Source organism: Aotus nancymaae, unplaced genomic scaffold (genome assembly GCF_030222135.1).
Source record: "Aotus nancymaae isolate 86718 unplaced genomic scaffold, 86718_ANA_hifiasm-v0.15.2.pri h1tg000011l, whole genome shotgun sequence".
Lineage (NCBI taxonomy): Eukaryota > Metazoa > Chordata > Mammalia > Primates > Aotidae > Aotus > Aotus nancymaae.
Window position 1 is genome coordinate 86,193,551 of NW_026988422.1, and position 19,762 is coordinate 86,213,312.

At 46.8% G+C, this 19,762-nt stretch overlaps 1 protein-coding gene across 7 annotated transcripts in view; it reads left to right on the forward strand.

Moving 5' to 3' along the window:
* The window catches only part of TRAF3 (TNF receptor associated factor 3), a 125,615-nt gene that overhangs the window by 92,841 nt on the left and 13,012 nt on the right, over positions 1 to 19,762 (forward strand). For 6 of the 7 annotated variants that reach the window (XM_064375239.1, XM_064375236.1, XM_064375235.1 and 3 more), the window contains 6 exons: positions 993 to 1,044; positions 4,630 to 4,734; positions 5,338 to 5,505; positions 14,324 to 14,404; positions 17,344 to 17,418; positions 19,091 to 19,183. In XM_064375239.1, coding sequence (XP_064231309.1) covers positions 993 to 1,044; positions 4,630 to 4,734; positions 5,338 to 5,505; positions 14,324 to 14,404; positions 17,344 to 17,418; positions 19,091 to 19,183 — 574 coding nt within the window. The remainder of the gene's footprint in view (positions 1 to 992; positions 1,045 to 4,629; positions 4,735 to 5,337; positions 5,506 to 14,323; positions 14,405 to 17,343; positions 17,419 to 19,090; positions 19,184 to 19,762) is intronic. The other variant, XM_012471204.3, reaches the window with a different exon arrangement.

A 19,762-nucleotide genomic window follows, 5' to 3' on the forward strand; every position in this document is an offset into this window, starting at 1 on the left:
GCACCCAGCCTTTGGCAGCCCTTCGCTGCTGAGCGCTGGTGCCAGAGCCGCTGGACGATCGTGAAGGCAGGCTGGAGCTTCCCTGCAGCATAGCATCGGCCAGGACAGCACCTGGATTCACCCTGCAGGCTTCGTGTTTTCTGGCATTGTGCTAGGTGCTGGGGTCGCCACAGGATACCCTGATCTTGGCCACTGCTGTCAGGGCATGTTGGCCTGGGAAGGTTGCCAGCTCCTCCCCCCACAGCACTCAAGCCCGGGCTGCCCCTGAGCCCCAGCCTGGGCCAAGCAACCAGCCCCCTGCCCTGTCACCTGCCTTAACCCCCGCTCCTTCTCTGTGCTTTCTTCTGTGGTCTTGCCCACGCATCCCAAAGAGTCAACTCACCTTTGCCCACTTGGGGGCAAAATGACATTTGGGCTTAGTGACAGCACAGGAGACACAGAAAACCATGTCTCCTAACACAAGAGCTGGACTACACGGTGAGCCCAGGAGAAGCCTCCCAGTGCAGGAGGGGCTGGAGCCCCATTATAGGGCGGCCACAGGGGAGGGAGGCTGGTCCGCCTGTGCGGGTGCCACTGGGCTTCCAATAGGCAGTGAAGCAAATGGCCTGTGGAGAAGGGCTGGCTGCTTTTACAAAGCAGGAGCAAGGCTCTCCGAGCAAACAGGTATTTATACCGAAGAGCTGCTCCACAGACACCTGGCTTTGGTTTCTGAAATGAAATTTCACTTTTACATTCAGTGGAGGGAGCTTTCCAAGTGGGACTGAACTATGTTCTGCTTGGTAACTTCCTTTTGAAAAATCACCATTTAAAAAATGCAGCCCTTTTCTCCCATGGCTTCCTCCATAACGCAAATCACCAGGGCGACCTGAAGCTCTGCTCACTGCTGTGAGCCACTGCGCAGACCTGACCGTAGAGCGAATGCTCCGGGAATCTCGTGAGTCCCCTCAAGAAAGGGACTCCTCTCTAATGCAGTCATGTGCGTTTCCCCACAGCTCTTCAAGTCCAAAATGTACCGCGTGTCAAGAGAGCATCGTTAAAGATAAGGTATTATTGGTTTTTTTTTTAATCATTTTGTCACTTTTCAGCTGGGTAATACTTTTCACATAGTTTGCGTTCGGCACTTTGGCACAACACGTTCCCTGAGTTTTGGCAGCGGATGCCACAGCCTCCCAGGCGGGACACTGTGCCACATGATCACCTGGGTGGACAGTGGGTTCAGATCCACTTGGCCACTCCCCTGTGGTGTGAGCTCCGTGAGCTCCTTCACCCCCTCACCTGTGATAATCATATCACCTGCCAAGACCGCTGGGAGCTGGTGTGAGGAGTAAGGGGGTTGATGTGAGCAAAGTGCTGAGAGGCCTGTCCGTGGCAGAGCTGGCTGTGGTTGGGTCACTTCTGTCATCACAGGTCTTGATCCCAGACAGCTTCTACTCAGCTCTTACACTAGATTTTACCTTCAGACATGCTAGGCTGAGGGAGTTTGCACTCCCCACCTCCTCCTGCCCCCAGTGATATCTTGAAGTCATTAGCCATGAGTGAGATTAGCTCCTTCTCACGCCCTGTGGTTATCCTCAGCTACAGCCTGTGGGTGTGTCTGCACATGCAGAGGATGGGGCTGCCAGCCAGCCACCAGCTTCTCTCCTGGGGCCTGGTCCTTCTCATGGAGACCAACAGTCATCCATGTGCTGCTAAACCCTGCCAGGCACACTTGGAGTTTGAAATGATTCATTCTTTTTTTTGAGGTGGAGTTTCTCTCTTGTCGCCCAGGCTGGAGCGCAGTGATGCAATCTTGGCTCACTGCAACCTTCGCCTCCCAGGTTCAAGCGATTCTCATGCCTCAGCCTCCCAAGTAGCTGGGATTACAGGCACAAGCCACCACGCCCAGCTAATTTTTGTATTTTTAGTAGAGATGGGATTTTCACCATGTTGGTTAGGCTGATGTCAAACTCCTGACCTCAGTTATCTGCCCGCCTCAGCCTCCCAAAGTGCTGGGATTACAGGCGTGAGCCACTGTACCCAGCAATTCATTCTTAAAGTGCTTAAAATATCAATAAAAATGTGTGTTTCCATACTTTGAGTAATGAACCTAACCATTTTTTAAATGCAGGTCATTAAGTTGTACAATAAAATTCTTGCTCTGGGGTTTTCCTGTCTAAAGCACCTTGCAGATTGGGTTTGTTGGTCAGGGCAACCCAGGTGACTGCAGTGAATTGAGGATTGCTGGCAGAGACAAGGGCAAACAATAGAGCCAACTCTGGAAGGTGGAGAGGTGGAATTGGCCACCTGGCCCTGTACCTTTCCTTTCTCCACATTTACCTCCTACTGCCAAAGACTTGGTTAGTTCCTGTCAGGGAAGACAGCCCCTCCTGTCTGCTCTGTACCTTGTCCTAGCATGGTACCAGCCTGCCTTGTGAACATGTGCCTAACATGTGTCAGTGAGAGAGAAGCTCACAACAATGGCTAAGATGATTTTTTTAGTATCTCTGTTTCATTATGCAGAATCATTATCCCCATTTTTTAATGACATTAGTAGCTGAAGAAAAATTGACAAGTTTTGTCAAAGAATCACGAATGAGATGCACTCAAGCTGTGGACCCTCATGGAAAGAGTGGAGTTGTCTGGGCCCTGGGTGACCCGGGTGTACCTGTCAGCAGGTCATCCAGGGATGGGGGCCTCTGGTCCTCATCTGTAAACAGGGACATTTGGAGTAAATAGTCTCAGATCTTTTCCATTCCAAAGTTCTGTTGACTTTAGTATCTTAAGTCATGACCTTTTTTTTATTTAGTCATGTTTATGAAAGAAAAGCTTTGGCACCAAATTAGTTTATTTTTAACAGCTGTTGATTCTGTTTCTCTCAGCAGTCCTGTTATTCCACCTTCATAGAGCAACAGGCGGGAGTTTCTTAGAAATGCCTTTGGACTAAGATATTGTAGGTTGTGTTGTCAGAAAGAGTGAGAGAGGGGTGGGTGGGTGCCTTACGCCTGTGATCCCAGCACTTTGGGAGGCTGAGGCAGGTGGATCACTTGAGCTCAGGAGTTGGAGACCAGCCTGGGAAGCATATGGAGACCCCATCTCTACAAAAATGAAAATTAAAAAGTTACCTGGGCTTGGTGGCATGCACGTGTAGTTCAATCCACTTAGGAGGCTGAGGTGAGAAGATCGCTTGAGCCCAGGAGTTTAAGGCCATAGTGAGCCATGATTGCACTACCGCACTCCAGCCTGGGTGACAGAATGAAACCCCATCTCTTTTTGAAACAGAATCTTGCTCTGTCACCCAGGCTGAAGTACAGTGACGCGATCTCAGCTCACTGCAACTTCCACCTCCTGGGTCCAAGCCATTCTCTTGCCTCAGCCTCCCAAGTAGCTGGGACCACAGGCACCTGCAACCACACCCAGCTAATTTTTAAAAAAATATTTTTAGTAGAGACAGGGTTTCACCATGTTGGCCAGACTGGTCTCGAACTCCTGACTTCAGGTGATCCACCTGCCTCAGCCTCCGAAAGTGCTGGGATTATAGGGATGAGCCACTGCTCCTGGCCAACCCTGTCTCTTTAAAAAAAAAAAAAAGGAAAAAAAAAAGAGTGAGAATATTTTTGTTTTCTAAGGGAAAAATAAAATTAAGAAAAGTTGAAAGGTTTTTTATTTTTTTCTTCTTCTTTTTTTTTTTTAAAGAGATGGAGGTCTCATACTGTTGCCCTGGCTGCAGTGCAGTGGTGTGATCATGGCTCATTGCATCCTCGAGTTCCCAGGCTAAAGCAGTCCTCCTGCCTCAGCCTCCTGAGAAGCTGAGACTACAGGTGCTTGCTGCCTTGTCCAGCTAATTTTTTAAAAAAATTTTTGTAGAGATAATCTCTCATTGGGTTGCCCAGGCTGGTCTCAACTCCCGGGCTCAAGCAGTCCTCCTGCCTCGGCCTCCCAAAGTGCTGGGACTACAGGCTTGAGCCACCATGCCCAGCCTTGTTTTCATTTTCACAGGGAAATGTTTTCATTGTTAGACTAACTTCATACTGCAATATATGTTTTAAGAGAGTTTTTTTCAACCACGGGCTAATGGCTAATGCTGCTTTTTTGGTGAGAAATAAGTTTTAACAGCGTGACCTTTAGAAGGAATCAACAGTTTTACAGATCATTCCCCACATATGATCTCTGACGTGGTCCCTCCGTTTCTCCGGCAAGCAATCTATAAAATGTATTTAGTTGTGTCAGATTCTGCTCTTGTTCTCTGGTGGCAGCCGGACCACGATGGCCACCTGCTCAGTGCTGGCTCCCAGAAGGCCCCAGAGTCTGACTGTGAACCTAGTCCTCCTCTGCCCTCGTCCTGAGATTATGTCAAAGTTAATAGAAGCTGTTTAGATGCTCCAGAGTGACCTTTAATTATTAAATTAATTCATTTTCTTTTGGCTTAACTAATAAAAGGTAACAGTTAATGTTGTTTAAATTGTGTCTCTTAGTAGGGGCAGCTTCTCCATTCTACTTGTAGAAATCAAGATGGTCCTTAATGCTTTCTGAAGTCCACTTAAGAGTTGCTCTCTTGTGTTTTTTTTTTAAGTGGTTTTGCATTGTCCAAAGTAGCAGCATGTGGAGATTAAGAAATATTAATCCTCTAAAATAATGATCTTTCATTTTCAGGTGTTTAAGGATAATTGCTGCAAGAGAGAAATTCTGGCTCTTCAGATCTACTGTCGGAATGAAAGCCGAGGTTGTGCAGAGCAGTTAACGCTGGGACATCTGTTGGTGAGTAGCGCAGGGGCACTGGAGGCTTGTACCTGAAGGAATCTGAGTTTCTTACGTCCAGCGGATGAAGTGATCAGTAGGATGTGGCACTTTAAGACCATGTTGATGTTAGTTTTTCAAAACACAGCCAAATAGGAAAGCAGTGAGAACCACTCTGTGTTATTTTTATGACATCATTGACAGAATTGCCAACTGGTTCTTAAACACTCCCAACTGTATTTACAAAAGAGAAAATCTGAGTTGGATTTTAATTTTAGAAGGCCCATGAAATTCGACATAACTTCTTGTATTTTTTTATTAGTACCATATTTTAGCCTAGAAAATTATTTGAACTGGAATAAAACAAAGTTCTTAGCAGATACTCATTTTTCCAGGAAGTAGAGTTGACTTAATTCTTCAACAACAATATAGTTTGAGGAATCACAAAATAGAATATGAAATTCAGTGTCTCTTGGCATATTTGTTACTCTTTGCTGTGAAACACTGGTCTAACAGCAGAGGAGAAACCTTTCTTTACGGTTTCATTGCATAGAGATTAGAATCTGGCATTTCAGATTGAGGGATTTTTGCCCAGTTAAGAACTTTGAATGGTCTGTCTTACAGGTGCATTTAAAAAATGATTGCCAGTTTGAAGAACTCCCGTGTGTGCGTGCTGACTGCAAAGAAAAGGTCTTGAGGAAAGACCTTCGTGACCACGTGGAGAAGGCGTGTAAATACCGGGAAGCCACGTGCAGCCACTGCAAGAGTCAGGTTCCGATGATCACGCTGCAGGTGCAGTGTTTCTCCCGTTCACACACCTTCTGCCCAACTCATAGATCATTTTCCCACTGAATAGCTTTTTAAATGACTATTCTAACAGGAATAAAGAGAAAAGATAGGAGTAAATAGCAGTTTTTATCAGACTTCATTTCAGAGTTAAGCTTTATTTGTTTTGCCTATTTTTATTTATTTAGTTAACATTTCTCATTGCCTTGATTGACTGTCATTTGGGGTATCAGAAAATGAATAGTTATTCAAAAAAGGTAGAATTTTTAACTTGTCCTAGGGAAGGGCCTCAAAATGTTGATAGATTGCCTGATCTTATTACAGCTCTGTGACATAACCATCACTTACAACAGGCTAATTTATCCTACAGCATTGAAGTGCAGCTGTTTATCTTGGAGAGAGAGAACCTCTCACACTTGGGTTATATTGGCACAGTTCTGCATTGTGTGTTTGTGTGTGTGTGAGAGTGTGGGGCTGAGTGTGTGAACTAAAGAAGAAAGCAGAGATGTTGGGGGTGGAGGACACACTTCTAAAATGATCCATTTGTTGAACAAACACCTATTGGGCACCTACTGTGCACAGACAGCGTTCCAGGAGCTGGGGACTCAGTGGTGAAGCTCCTCTAGCGGGAAAAGATACTAACAAATGTGTAACATCAGGTGGTGATCAGTGCCGTGAATAAACATCAGGCAGACTCAGGGAAGAGGGACGATCAGCACTGGCTTCTCTGAAGCAGTCATAGGACAGCAAGGGAGCGTATGGACCCTGAGCTGGAACTGGCAGGGCTGTGGGGTTCAGGAGCTGTGTGGAGCACAGGCTAGATGTGAGGGCGGTGCGGCAGCCAGAGGGGGAGGGAAAGGTACTGGACAGCCCAGAGCTGGGGAGGTGAGTGGGGCCTCGGGGCAAGGCCTGGTGTTGCTGGGGTGGGGGACAGTTGTACTGGGGTGCGCCTGAAGGTGGGGCGGTAGGATTGGCCAACAGGTTGGGTATGAGGTAAGGGTGACACCCTGGTGCTTGTGGAGAACCTGGGTGTCCTGCCGAGGGGGTGCCCAGTGAGCGGAGGGTGATGGACTTGGGGGAGAATGGGGAGTGGAGCTAGGCAGGCTGCAGGTGGGGGTGGCTGTGGTGGTGTGCAGGGCCATGGGGCTGGAGCGAGTGTAGAGGAGGACAGAACTCATGGGGGCCTGGGCACACTCTCTAAGGCTGCCGAGAGGCTGGGGTGGGCTTTGCCATGAAGTGACTGAGGGGAGGCACCAGGGCACTTCAGCCAGGGTGTGGCCACCATCCAGGTCCTACCAGATAACTGTGGAATGTTGTTTTTTGTTTGTTTGTTTTTTTAAGACAGAGTCTCACTCTGTCATTGGAGTGCAGTGACACAATCTCAGCTCCCTGCAGTCTCTGCCTCCCAGTTTCAAGCAGTCCTCCCACCTCAGGAACTACAGGTGCATGCTACCATGCCTGGCTAATTTTTGTATTTTTTAGTAGAGAGTCTCGCCATGTTGCCCAGGCTGGTCTCCATCCAGCTCCTAGGCTTAAGCCATCTGCCTACCTCGGCCTTATAGGCGAGAGCTATCGCGCCCAGCATGGAGCTCTCATGACCAAAACGTAGGGAGTTTCCTTTGCTTTTCTCTATGAAATAAGATGTAGTCTCTTAGGTTGGTGCAAAAGTAATTGCAGTTTTCGCCATGGGTTTTAATGGTAAATACTTCATAATCTCTGTATTTGCCTTGCTTTCTGTAATTTTTCTGTGCCCATGTCTTTCTTATGTCACATGATCTTTTTTTTATATGATACCTCAGATGTTTCCAGTTATTAAGAACTTTTGAGGCCAGGTGTGGTGGCTCACACCTGTGTGCCCAGCACTTCGGGAGGCTGAAGCAGGAGGATTGCTTGAGCTTTGGAGCTGGAGACCAGTGTGGGCAACACAGCAAGACTCTGCCTCTATACACAATAAAAATTTAGCCGGGTGTGGTAGAGCATACCTGTGTTTCTAGCTACTTGGGAGGTAGAGGCAGGAAGATTACTTGAGCCAGGGAGGTTGAGACTGGTAGTGAGCCATGATGCCACCACTGCATTCAGCCTAGGTGACAGAGTGAGACTCTGTCTCAAAAAAAAAAAAGGACTTTTAAAAACTGTGTCTTCCCCTTTCTTTGGAAAATAGCAATAGTGTTTTGTCATAGTCAAAATAATTCCTCCAGGCTATGTGTGATGGCTCATGCCTATGATCCCAGCACTTTGGAAGGCCAAAGCAGGAGGATTGCTTGAGGCCAGGAGTTCAAGACCAGCTTGGGCAACAAAGCAAGACCCCCTCTCTAGAACGAAAATAATAATTCCTTCAGTTGTTAAATTCCAGTGAATGAGACATATGCCTGATGAACAAGACTTCAGGCCTGACATATGTTAATATATTGCTATCTCATGACAGTCAGAATGGTGATTATTAAAAAGTCAAAAAACAGCAGGTGCTGGTGAGGTTACAGAGAAGAAGGAATGCTTTTACGCTGTTGGTGGGAGTGTAAATTAGTTCCACCATTTTGGAAGACAGTGTGGCGATTCCTCAAAGATCTAGAGGAAGAAATACCATTTGACCCAGCAATCCTATTACTGGCTATATACCCAAAGGAATATAAATCATTCTATTATAAGGATACATACACATGTATGTTCATTGAAGCAGTATTCACAATAGCAAAGACATGGAATCAACCTAAATGCCCATCAGTGATAGACTGGATAAAGAAAATGTGATATATATATATACCATGGAATATGATGTATCTGTAAAAAGGAAGGATATGAGCTGGACGCGGTGGCTCATGCCTGTAATCCCAGCACTTTGGGAGGCCAAGGCAGACAGATCACCTGAGGTCAGGAGTTCGATACTAGTCTGACCAACATGGAGAAACCCCATCTCTACTAAAAAACCAAAATGAGCCAGGCATGGTGGCACATGCCTGTAATCCCAGCTACTTGGGAGGCTGTGCAGGAGAATCGATGGACCTGGGAGGCAGAGGTTGCAGTGAACTGAGATTGTGCCATTGCACTCCAGCCTGGGCAACAAGAGCAAAACTCCCATCTCAAAGAAAAAAAAAAAAAAAGAGAAAAAGAAAAGAAAGAAGATCTGTTAGGCACGGTGGCTGGCACCTGTAATCCCAGCACTTTGGGAGGCCAAGGCAGGTGCATCACCTGAGGTCAGGAGTTCAAGACCAGCCTGGCCAACATAGTAAAACCCCATCTCTACTAAAAGCATAAAAATTAGCTAGCGGTGATAGCACATGTCTGTAATCCCAGCTACTCCAGAGGCTGAGGCACTAGAATCGCTTGAACGTGGGAGGCGGAGGTTGCCATGAGCCAAGATCATGCCGCTGCACTTCAGCCTGGGTGACAGATCAAGACTCTGTCTCAAAAAAAAAAAAAGAGGGAGATCATGTCCTTTGCAGGGACATGTGTGGAGCTGGAAGACGTTATCCTTAGCAAACTAATGCAGGAACAGAAAAACATCACATGCTCTGACTTATAAGTGGGACCTGAATCATGAAAACACATAGACACACTAGGGGGATGAACACACACTGGGACCTGTGGGATTAGGAGAGGAAGAGCACCAGGAAGAATAGCTAATGGATGCCAGGATTAATACCTAATTAATAGGTATTAATTAATATGGGTTGATCTGTGTGGCAAACCACCATGGCACACATTTACCTGTGTAACAAACCTGCACATCCTGCTCATGTACCCTGGAACTTAAATAAATACATAGCTATCAAAGTTATACTTCGCTTCCTGCCAAAATCAGTTACCTTTATTGCAGAATAGAATCCAACAACTGATTTTTGTTTGAGCAGGAATTGTAGAGCATGTCTGTTAAACTGACTCTAAACACCAGATGAGGCTGTAACAGGTCAGGTTTTAAGCATCAGCATAGCATATGGATTCACGAAACGGCGCCAGTCCCTGCCCTGGTTGCTCAGGATGTACACGAGAGTAAGTCGCACTCTCTACTTCAGTTTACAGTCTGATGAGAGAGACAGCCAGATGCACAGTTTAATTCCTGTTAGTATGGGAAGTACTGTGATTGTAACATTACTAACATGCCAACAAGGAAGGACCCGTTATAATAGCGTAGCCTGAGTGGCAAGGAAGGTTTTAGTGAGGAGGTTCTTTCCTTTGATCTGGGTCTTGAATTAGTCAACTGAAGACACAGGAGAAAGAGAGTAGATGGAAAGCACAGAATGATAATGAGCAAGTTTGGGGGCTGAGTTGTGCAAGTATTCCTTTTAAATCACACTACACGCTTGAGATGAAACTAGTTTAAACCCGCTAGAGCAGTGTGGGTAGAAGAGTGCGTCTTAAGGTGTGTGTCGGCTTCTCTCGGGGCGGGCAGGCATCTCAGCAAGCAGAGGTGTTCGGGGTCCGGCGAGTGCAGCTGCCCTGCCTCTCAGCCTGATGAGGGGAGGGCCGTGGCTGATTGGCTTCCTTCGCTCCAGGCCTGGTTCTGTGACTTGCCCTCGTTCACCTCGCTTTTCAGTGATGTGATTTGGTTCCCACATATTTTGTTTTTCAACTCTAACACCCTTAGTTTCATCCCCTCAGGCCTTCATTGAGTTTATTTCTAAGAAGAACAGTTCTGCTATAGGGAGGCCGAGAGCCCAGGTCATTCTAATTCTCCTGCATTCCCTGCTTGTGGTGTGTCACAACATCAAATGTTGACAAAATGTGCTGAGAATGCATCGAAACTCTGGACCATTGCAGTTCATACGAGAATCTCTTTTCTACATTTCAACTATGGTATATACAGTATACCAGCTATTTTCAAGTTTTATCATTTTTTAAATTTATAGGTCAGCGTAATTTAAAGTGTCAGGAAACCTTTTAGTTTTAGTCCAGAAATCCTGGACTATCATTCTTTAAACAGTTCTGTTACTAGTGAAGATCAGGATGATAGAGATCTCACCCTATGGGAGAGCATACGTTGTGGAAGTCTGCATAGGTTTGGCCACTTTGGAAATCAACTGTCAGTGTCCTGTTAGGTTGGACATTCAGGCATTCAGTTAACCAGCAGTTCTTCCCCTGGATGTATAGGAGAAACTGCCCCCGCCGACACACCCCCCAAGAAATGTGGCCAGGTGTGACCAGAGCAGCAGAAATCTGGAAACAGCCAGAGCACCCATCAGCAGGTGGAAATTGTATTGCACTGTTACTATACGACAGGGAGGTGTGTCATGCAGGTGGAAGTTAGGGGCCTGCAGCTATTCGCAATAGGCAGATTAGTCTAATGCCTAATAGTGAGCCAAGTCCAGAAGACTCCCATGGTAAAAGTCTGTGTTAACAAAATTTTTTAAAAAATGAAACAGTGTTTCATTTGGCACACATATGTGTGGTGAAGCCTTTTTAGAAGCAGAAATACAAAATTCAGTGTTGTGGTTTTAATGAGAACTCCCTGGGGGAGAATGAGGGTGAGGTGGGAGAGGTTGACACGGGTAGATGGACATTATCCGTCATGCTCCTGGACCTGCGTGTCGGCTTCATGGGTGTTCGATATGTAGTTACGCTTTTCTTTTTCTTTTCTTTTTCTTTTTTTTTAAGACGAGTCTCACTCTGTCACTCAGGCTGGAGTGCAGTGGCATGACCTCGGCTCACTGCAACCTCCATCTGCTGGATTCAAGCTATTCTCATGGCTCAGCCTCATGAGTAGCTGGGATTACAGGTACTTGCCATCACTCCCAGCTAATTTTTTTTTTTTTTTTGAGACGGAGTCTTGCTCTGTCACCAGGCTGGAGTGCAGTGGCACAATCTCGGCTCACTGCAACCTCCGCCTCCTGGGTTGAAGCAATTCTTCCGCCTCAGCCTCCCAAGTAGCTGGGACCACAGGGCGCGTGCCACCACGCCTGGCTAATTTTTTTGTATTTTTAGTAGAGACAGGATTTCACCATGTTGGCCAGGCTGGTTTCAAACTCCTGACCTCAGGTGATGCACCCGCCTCGGCCTCCCAAAGTGCTGGGATTATAAGCGTGAGCCACTACGCCTGGCCTGTGCTTTTCATTTCACACATGTGTGCACATATATGCTTGTGTGTATCAGAATTACATTTAATTTCATAGATAGGACCGATTTCATTAATAGGCAAATTAAATATCAGAAGATTCAGGGTTTTTTTTTAATGAATGTGTTGTTTTCCTTTGGCTGTTGTAACAAAGTAACACAAAGTTGCTGGCTTGCAAAAACAGAAATTTATCCTGTCACAGCTCTGGGTCTAGAAATGCAAAACCAAGGCTCCACTCTCTCTGACAACTGTTGGGAAGAAGGCTTCCCTGCCCTTCCCAGTTTCCGGAGCCACCAGCAGGCCTTGGCCTTCCTTGGCTCATGGCTGCATTGCTCCAACCTCTGCCCCCATGTTCACATGGCCATCTTCTAGTGCATGTCCTTGCCTTTTCTAAGGACAGCAGTGTTTAGATGACGCCAGGCTGTCTTCATCTTAACTGATTACATCGTCAGAAATCTTATTTCCAAATAAGGTCACATTCTGAGTTCCTAGAGAGACAAGAATTTTGGGGGACATTATTCAACTTACTGTGGTAGCCAAAAGCTATGAAAAGGCAGTCCACAGGAAAAGAAATAGAAATGATTACTATCAAAAATATGCTTAAGGCTGGGTGCGGTGGCTCACGCATGTAATCCCAGCACTTTGGGAGGCCAAGGTGGATAGATCATTTGAGATCAGGAGTTTGAGACCAGCCTGGCCAACATGGTGAACACTGCCTCTACTAAAAATACAAAAATTAGCTGGGCATGGTGACGCGCACCTGTAGTCCCAGCTCCTTGGGAAGCTGAGGCAGGAGAATCACTTGAAGGAGGCGGAGGTTGCAGCAAGCTGAGATCGCACCACTGCACTGCAACCTGGGCGACAGACTCCGTCTCAAATATATATGTATGTGTGTATATGCTTAACCACACATTACTAAAGAATTGCAGGTCCCACTCACCCCATTTTTTTACCTATCAGATTGCCAAAGATTTTGTGATAGAATTGGCAAGGGTGTAGAAACATGCATCCCCATGCTACTGGGAGTGTAGTTTGGTGTGGGGTTGCTGGAAGTTAAACACAGAAAGATACTGATTGGTCTCCTCTTCCCTGGCCACACTGCTTCCCTCCATGCCCTTCTTCCTCAGCCTCCCTGCCCTGAGCCCCATCCCTATTCTCCTCCAGAGGCATGCCAGTCTCCCTCTGCCTGGCTGCAGTGGGGATTGTCAGTCTTCGTCCAGCTGTCTCTGTGCTGATGCCCACACTGGCCAGCGTCCTGCTGGGTGAATGGAGGTGAAGTGAGGGCGGATTCAGAGGAGGCTCAGCATCCACAGAGCACTTACCACATTTCCAGACCTGCGCTGGGCTCTTCAGGCCCCTGACCTCAGTCAGCCCTCAGCACCCTGGAAGTGAGCTCCAGCCACTCATCTCCAAATGAGGTGTGAAGCCAGGGAGGTGAAGCCACCTGTGCCACGGTTTCCCACTGAAAGACGAAGCCTCGACGGTGGTGCCGGGGACTGTGGCTCTGAGCACAGCTAGGCTGGGTGGGAGTCTGTGTCCAGTGCCCTGCTGTCCCCATGCAGCATCTCCCCTGAGTGAGGCCTGTGGTCAGGCTGGGCCCGTCCAGTGCCTGCTGTTCAGCTTGGGATGGTGATGGACTGGCCTTTGGTGGGCACTGTCGGCCTCGGGACCAGGCCCAGGAGCAGGACAGCTCTGACCTTGTAGGTGTCCCTCCTGTGCTGCAGACCCACCGTGGGTGCCTGCAGAGCTGGGTCTTGGAAACATGCCGAGGAGAGCGAGCTCCTGGGGGAGAGGAGTGCCCACGTTCCAAGGACGAGCTTCCTTTGGGTGGGCCGCTGCCCTCCTCACCCTCAGACCCACCAGTCAGACAGCAGCTCTCAGCGAGTCCTCCCCAGTTTGTTCAGCGGAACACTAGCATAACTGGAGGCCAAAAGAGGACCTGAAAAGATGGACAGGGAGGGTTGAGGTGTCTGTGCCGCGGGGAAGCCACTGCCACAGTCTTCCTCTCAGCAGGGACTGTTCAGCGCAGCTCTGTCTCTGGCTCTGCCTCATCAGTCTCTCCCCAGGGCCCCTGCAGTTGAGGTCCTTGTGGGGAGTCCTTGCCCTTGCTCTGCTCGTGGACAGGTGCCCAGCAGGCGCCCATAGCACTAGGCTTAAGGGTCGCCATCATTGCAGCCTCGGCAAAGGTGAAGTCTGTGCCATCAGAGAAGGTCTAACCCAAAACTTACCCAATTTTCCATGGACTAAAGATCATCTAGATCTAAGGCTCTAGGTTAGTAATGTAAATACTCAGTTGGTCACACCGCTCTCTCATACTTGAGAAACATCATTTCCAGACTCCAGACTGAGAGGCCAAGGGAGACCCTCCTTCTCTGAACCAGCAGAGGCAGACGCCAGCTGGGTCCGCAGCTCTGCTGTCCGCCTGTGCTGTGAGCGTGTGTGAGTAGCCACACCTGCCTGAGCGCTGCACGTTAGGTGCTGTGTGGACCAGGAGCAGCTCTGGACAGAGGAGACAGTGCTCAGGGGAAGCCCTTGTGACTGTTCTCAGGCTCGTCGCCCTCACTGGTCAGATAGTACCAGATCTGTGGAGATACTTGTAATGTCCTGGGACACTCATACTCTGTGACAATAATGACTCAGCCATACATAATGTGAGTGCCATAACTGAGGGGCCGAGACGGTGAGCAGAGCCATTCCTGGGGGCCCCATGGGGACCTCAGTGGGGTTAAGGAAGACAGGTTGTGTTTGTAAAGCTGACAGTACCTTCTCTCTCCATAGAAACATGAAGACACCGATTGTCCCTGCGTGGTGGTGTCCTGCCCTCACAAGTGCAGCGTCCAGACTCTCCTGAGGAGCGAGGTAGGGATGGCTGGGCCCAGCCGGGAGTCTGTGGAGTCTTCAGGGCTGTGTGCCTGGGTCTCCCCTCCCTGCATAGCCGAAGCCTCACGTTTTCCCAGTTCATGAGAGTCATGTGTATGGCAGAAAAACAAAAACCACAGCAAAAAGCCTTATGCCGTTTTTTAGAAGTCAGAAGCAAGCAGTTAAAAGCTACAGTATGTGGCTGGGTGTGGCAGCTGACGCCTGTAATCCCAGCACTTTGGGAGTCCGAGGCAGGTGGATCACCTGAGGTCAGGAGTTGTAGACCAGCCTGGCCAACATGGTGAAACCCCATCTTTACTAAAAATACAAAAATTAGCCAGTTGTGGTGGCGCACGCCTGTAATCCCAGCTACTCAGGAGGCTGAGGCAGGAGAATCACTTGAACCCTGGAAGTGGAGGTTATAGTGAGCCAGGATCACACCATTGTACTTCAGCCTGGGCAACAAGAGCGAAACTCCGTCTCAAAAAACCAAACAAACAAACAAAAAAACACTACAGTGTGGTAAATTCAGAGGAAAGATTGATGAAGCATTAAGAAAATGGAAATATATACAATACAAGCAAAGGTGACTTAAGGGTTTTTTTTAAAGCAATTTTAACTTTATAGAATAGTAATTGCTGTGAGATGATCTCAAGAACATGAGTGAACTGAGAGACACTTCAGAACCAAAGCTCACACATGCCGGGTGGAGGACGCGCCCACATTTTAGGGCTGCCAGATGGGCCCATGTGGCCCCCCAGAGTCCGCCCGCCTCACCTGGCCCTTGGCACTGTTTCTTCAAGATAGATAGATTTTGCATTGACTTCACTTGATCAGGATATGTCCAGCTGGGAAAATTTCAAGGATTCTTAATATTTCTGCATCTGTCCCGACCTGGAGCGTCTTCTGGGAGTCATCTAGGGCTACCTTGGGCTCCCTGGATGTGTGGTGCCCTGATCTAAGGAGGTTGCTCACCTCAGCATTTTTCAACAGCCTGAAATTTTACCCCTAGATATTGGGTAGCAGGGAGAACCAGCCTAGTCTGCACCTGACTGGGTAATAGGGCCCATGTGGGGCTAGGGCCAGGGACTCAGGGCCCAGAAGCCACTCTCCCCCGAGGTGTGTCCTCCCAGGACCTTGAAGCCGATGGGTGAGGGCAAAGTCTTGCCTGATGACAGTGGTCTCTGGGCCCTGAACATGCCCCTGGGAGGAGCCAGGGAAAAATACCTGTCAATTATTGCCACAGTTGGACAATCCTCTGTCAATGTATAGAGTCCATGCTGTTGGAATAATTTCTTTTTTTGAAAACATTGTTAAACCTGCATTTCTGTTGGGTTTCTAGTGAAAGGTGCTGTTGGGCTATAGATGATTCTTGCCTCTCTTCCAGAGCTCCTGCAGATTGCCTGAGACTCAGAATACTGAAAGTAAAACCAATTTAGGAAAAGGCCCAACCCTGAATTTACTGTAGTACTCTAAAAATAACACGCATCACACCCAGTGTGTCCCTGGCTTAACATGTAATAGCGTTGCCACTCAGCTTTGTTATTGCAGTAGTGACAGTGGAAGAATACATTCCAAATTTTTTAATTAACATTGTTCTGCACAGTCTTCATGCAGCGTTTCCCTGCCAGTCACCTGTCATGCGCCTTGTGGGCGCCTCTTGCAGGAGCAGCCAGTCTAGGTTCCGAGAAGCAGTAAAGGCATCAGGCTGCCAGGTTCCTACCACCGTGACTCCGCCCTGGCTCTGAGACCGTCCTTGAAGGTCGGCCCTAGCAGTCGCCACGTGGGGCCCTCAGGCCCTTCCTGCATTGCCCCTCCTCCTTAGCTTTCACAACAGGGATCCATTTTCCCCTCTGTTCTAAATATCCACTTGGGGGAAAGGACCGCTTTAGTCCTGGTGGACTGAGAAGTGTAGAACTTAGCTGCACCCTCCAGGAGGATGCGCTCTGTGAGCCTTGGGAACGCATGCGTGCTGGCACACAGAGAGACATGTTCCCGGCTGCTGCACCCACACACCCTGTCCTCCTAAGGAGAGGCTGATTGTTTCCTGTGAAGAAGATCTATCCCTAGAGTTTCCTGATGGGAATTTCTTCAATAAAAGCCAGAACTTCTGCTCAGTCTTGGGGCATGATAAAGCAAGTAAAAGACAAACTCTGCCGACTTGTATGAGCCTAACACATGACTCTAAGTCTTTTCCATTCCCTTTTCCCTTGTTAGGGCATCGTAAGTAATTTTTGTTTGATAACTCAGCAGCATTTGAGCTGAGCCAGAGACTTTTTTCTTGCCAGATGAGTTATCTGCTCTCAGCCCTACCTAATTTTCCTGACATCAGTTAGAGGTGACAGTACTAACACCACATTGTTAGATTGATCTTAGAGCTCTTTGAAAAGGTACCTGAGTTTCTGGCCTTTACAGAGGGAAAAAGTCTTTTCAGATGAAGGAAAAACTCATCTGCACTTATCTCAAGTATTTTGAGTAATGGTACATTGTGTAAGCTCGCTTTGAAAGTATTTTTATTTTGTGTACTGTATATTAGGTGTGTGACCCAGTTGCATTCTGAATGCTTTCTATTTTTTTGTGTTTCATGCAATTTTTGTTTATGGTCCTTAAATGTGCATTTCAGTTTATGTTTTTTCTTTTTTTTTTAAATTCTGGCACTACAGATGGCATATCACATTTTGAACAATTTGTTCTAAAGAAACTGCAAGTTTAAGAAATGTTATAGTAAATGTATTCTTGTATATTGGCGTATATGTGTATACACGTGACTAGACCGTGTATTTACTGCATAGAAGTCTAGGCGGCAGATGATATATACACACCTGTAGCGATAAACACCATTCTTAATAGTACAGCTCAGATGCTATCTGTGCCCTAATATGTTTGAACATTTTCATGCAAACGTTTGTGCCACAACTCACGTCTCTTTCCCGTTGCAGTTGAGTGCACACTTGTCAGAGTGTGTCAATGCCCCCAGCACCTGTAGTTTTAAGCGCTATGGCTGCGTTTTTCAGGTCAGTATCCGACATTTGTCCTTCCCAGTCACTGACATTCTGCCATGAGAGAAAGTTATTATATTAACATTTTTAACATGCAAGCTCTGGACTCCTTATTCCTTGTCATGAAACTGAAACACCCTGTTGCATGGGTGGCAAGAGCCACGTGCAGCAGGCGGGATGCTCGCTTTCCAGTTGGTGGTGCTTTGAGACTTGAGGTGGACATTGTGCTTAGGTGGAAGCTAATACATTCAGAGAAGAACTGCATCCAAAACCAGCTAGTAATGTGACAGATAGGCCCGACATTTGGTGGGGTTTTCAGATAGATGGTTATAGAAATTTTAGCTGTTATCCGAATAGAAGCGATTATGAAACTGAGCATAGTTTCAACAGCGTGTGTGTCAGTACACAGCCGTAAGGATCACACACGTGTGTATCCATAAATGCATTTGATGTACATGTCTGTGCTGACTCTCACCCTCAGCTGGGGACAGACGCAAAACGGAGCACAGCTCCTAGAGAGCACACCTCCCAGAGAACAGTGCGGGGAGAGCGTCTCTGTTGCTGCCACACATGTAGTGTGAGAAATCTGCATCTGGTGTTTTGTTGTTGTTTATTTTTTAACACAGCTGAGATTGCTAGTGAATTGGAACCGAGTTTTCATTTAAATATATGTATCTTAATCTTAAAACTAAGTATTTTATATTTTATGTAGCACCAATACATTATTATGAAGTCAGTACAGAGAGATTGGCATCATAGTATTTTCTGAGGAAGAGAACAGCCAAAGAGTAAGAATGACTGTGCCTTCCTTTGCTTGAGTCTCTAGCAAGACTGAGCCTCCCCTGTTCTGTCGTACGTAGTATCATTCATTCTCTCTGTGTATGTGTATATATATGTTTATATATCGCAACACTTATATCAACATATATATATAAATATTCTATGTACAGAGTATATGTTTTGGAGATCATTAAAATGCTTTCTGTGGCTTCTTAATTTTCTAATAGCAAAACAAATTATATTTTCATACAAATTATTTCCTTAAATATATGAAGTACAATTTCATGTGCTTATTCCTGACTCTACAATGGTCTACATCTTATGTACTCTGTAGATTGTATTTGTTTTGTATGTAACTTTTCTAAGTATACTAGAAAGGTGAGGAGCAATACATCTTTGGATACAGTGTATTTGAACCAGTAAATTAATACTTCAGTAAATTATTTCGAATCCTACTTTGCTTACATGTTTACTAGACTGTTGTGGCAGTACCTAGCTACAACTACGGTTATCTAAACATTTTCCACTTATACTATATTTTAATGAGAAAAGTAGTTTGTAATAGATCAAGAATGAGTTTAAAATTTAATTTCTTGGTATTACAAGTGTCAACCCTTGATGAAAAGCCACTTGAGATGAGCTGGAGGGATGGGGAGATAACCCTGAGATGCTCGCTGTGGCATTGTAGGGTGCTGGCTCTGCCACTCCTGGTGGCCTCCTTACCTGCATGCAGTGGCCAGGTGGCCCTCAGCACAGCCCTCCTTAGGCACAGAGGTTCCCTGTTAACTTGGCGCAAATAGGTCTCCCCTCTTTGTGTCTAGTGCTGCTTTTAGGATCATATGTTAGCCTTTCTGCCCTTTGAAATGCAGTGAGGTTCACTGAATGCCTCATATCTTTGCTCTCACAGGGGACAAACCAGCAGATCAAGGCCCACGAGGCCAGCTCCGCCGTGCAGCACGTCAACCTGCTGAAGGAGTGGAGCAACTCGCTCGAGAAGAAGGTGGGCTGCGCGCTTTCCTGCGCGGTGGGATTTGTGTCACCTCTTCAGATTGTTTAAAGACAAAACTTCTTTATAGTTAGTAATGGGTTTTGGATAAAAGAAACCATACCAAGAGACTGTCAAAAAAAATGTTCCCTGTGTGATCTTGAGCTTCTAAATGAAGCTGTTTCATTTTTGTTCTTTGTTTATTAATTGCCAAGCAAGTGTGAAGTGCTTTTTTTAATGTCAATCACATTGTGGTTGTTTTAGCTTCAATCCAGCACAGAGATGATCAGGTGCCCAGTCCCCACCCCACTGGTTTTTTTGTAAACAAAGTTGTATTGGTGCACAGCCATCCTCGCTCACTCCGCGTTGCCTGAGGCTTCCTTTGCTCGACAGCAGCAGAGTGGAGAGAGCGTGTGGACCGTACAGATCGAGATACAGACTACTTGGCTCTTTACAGGATAAATTCGCCAGCCCTGACCTGGGTGGCTACCACTCTAAATGCGTTACAGGTCTGTGTCTTTTACAAGAGACAAACATTTGCTATGATTGATTTTGTCATTTGGCACTTTGTGAAACTTGGTTGACTCTTCACAT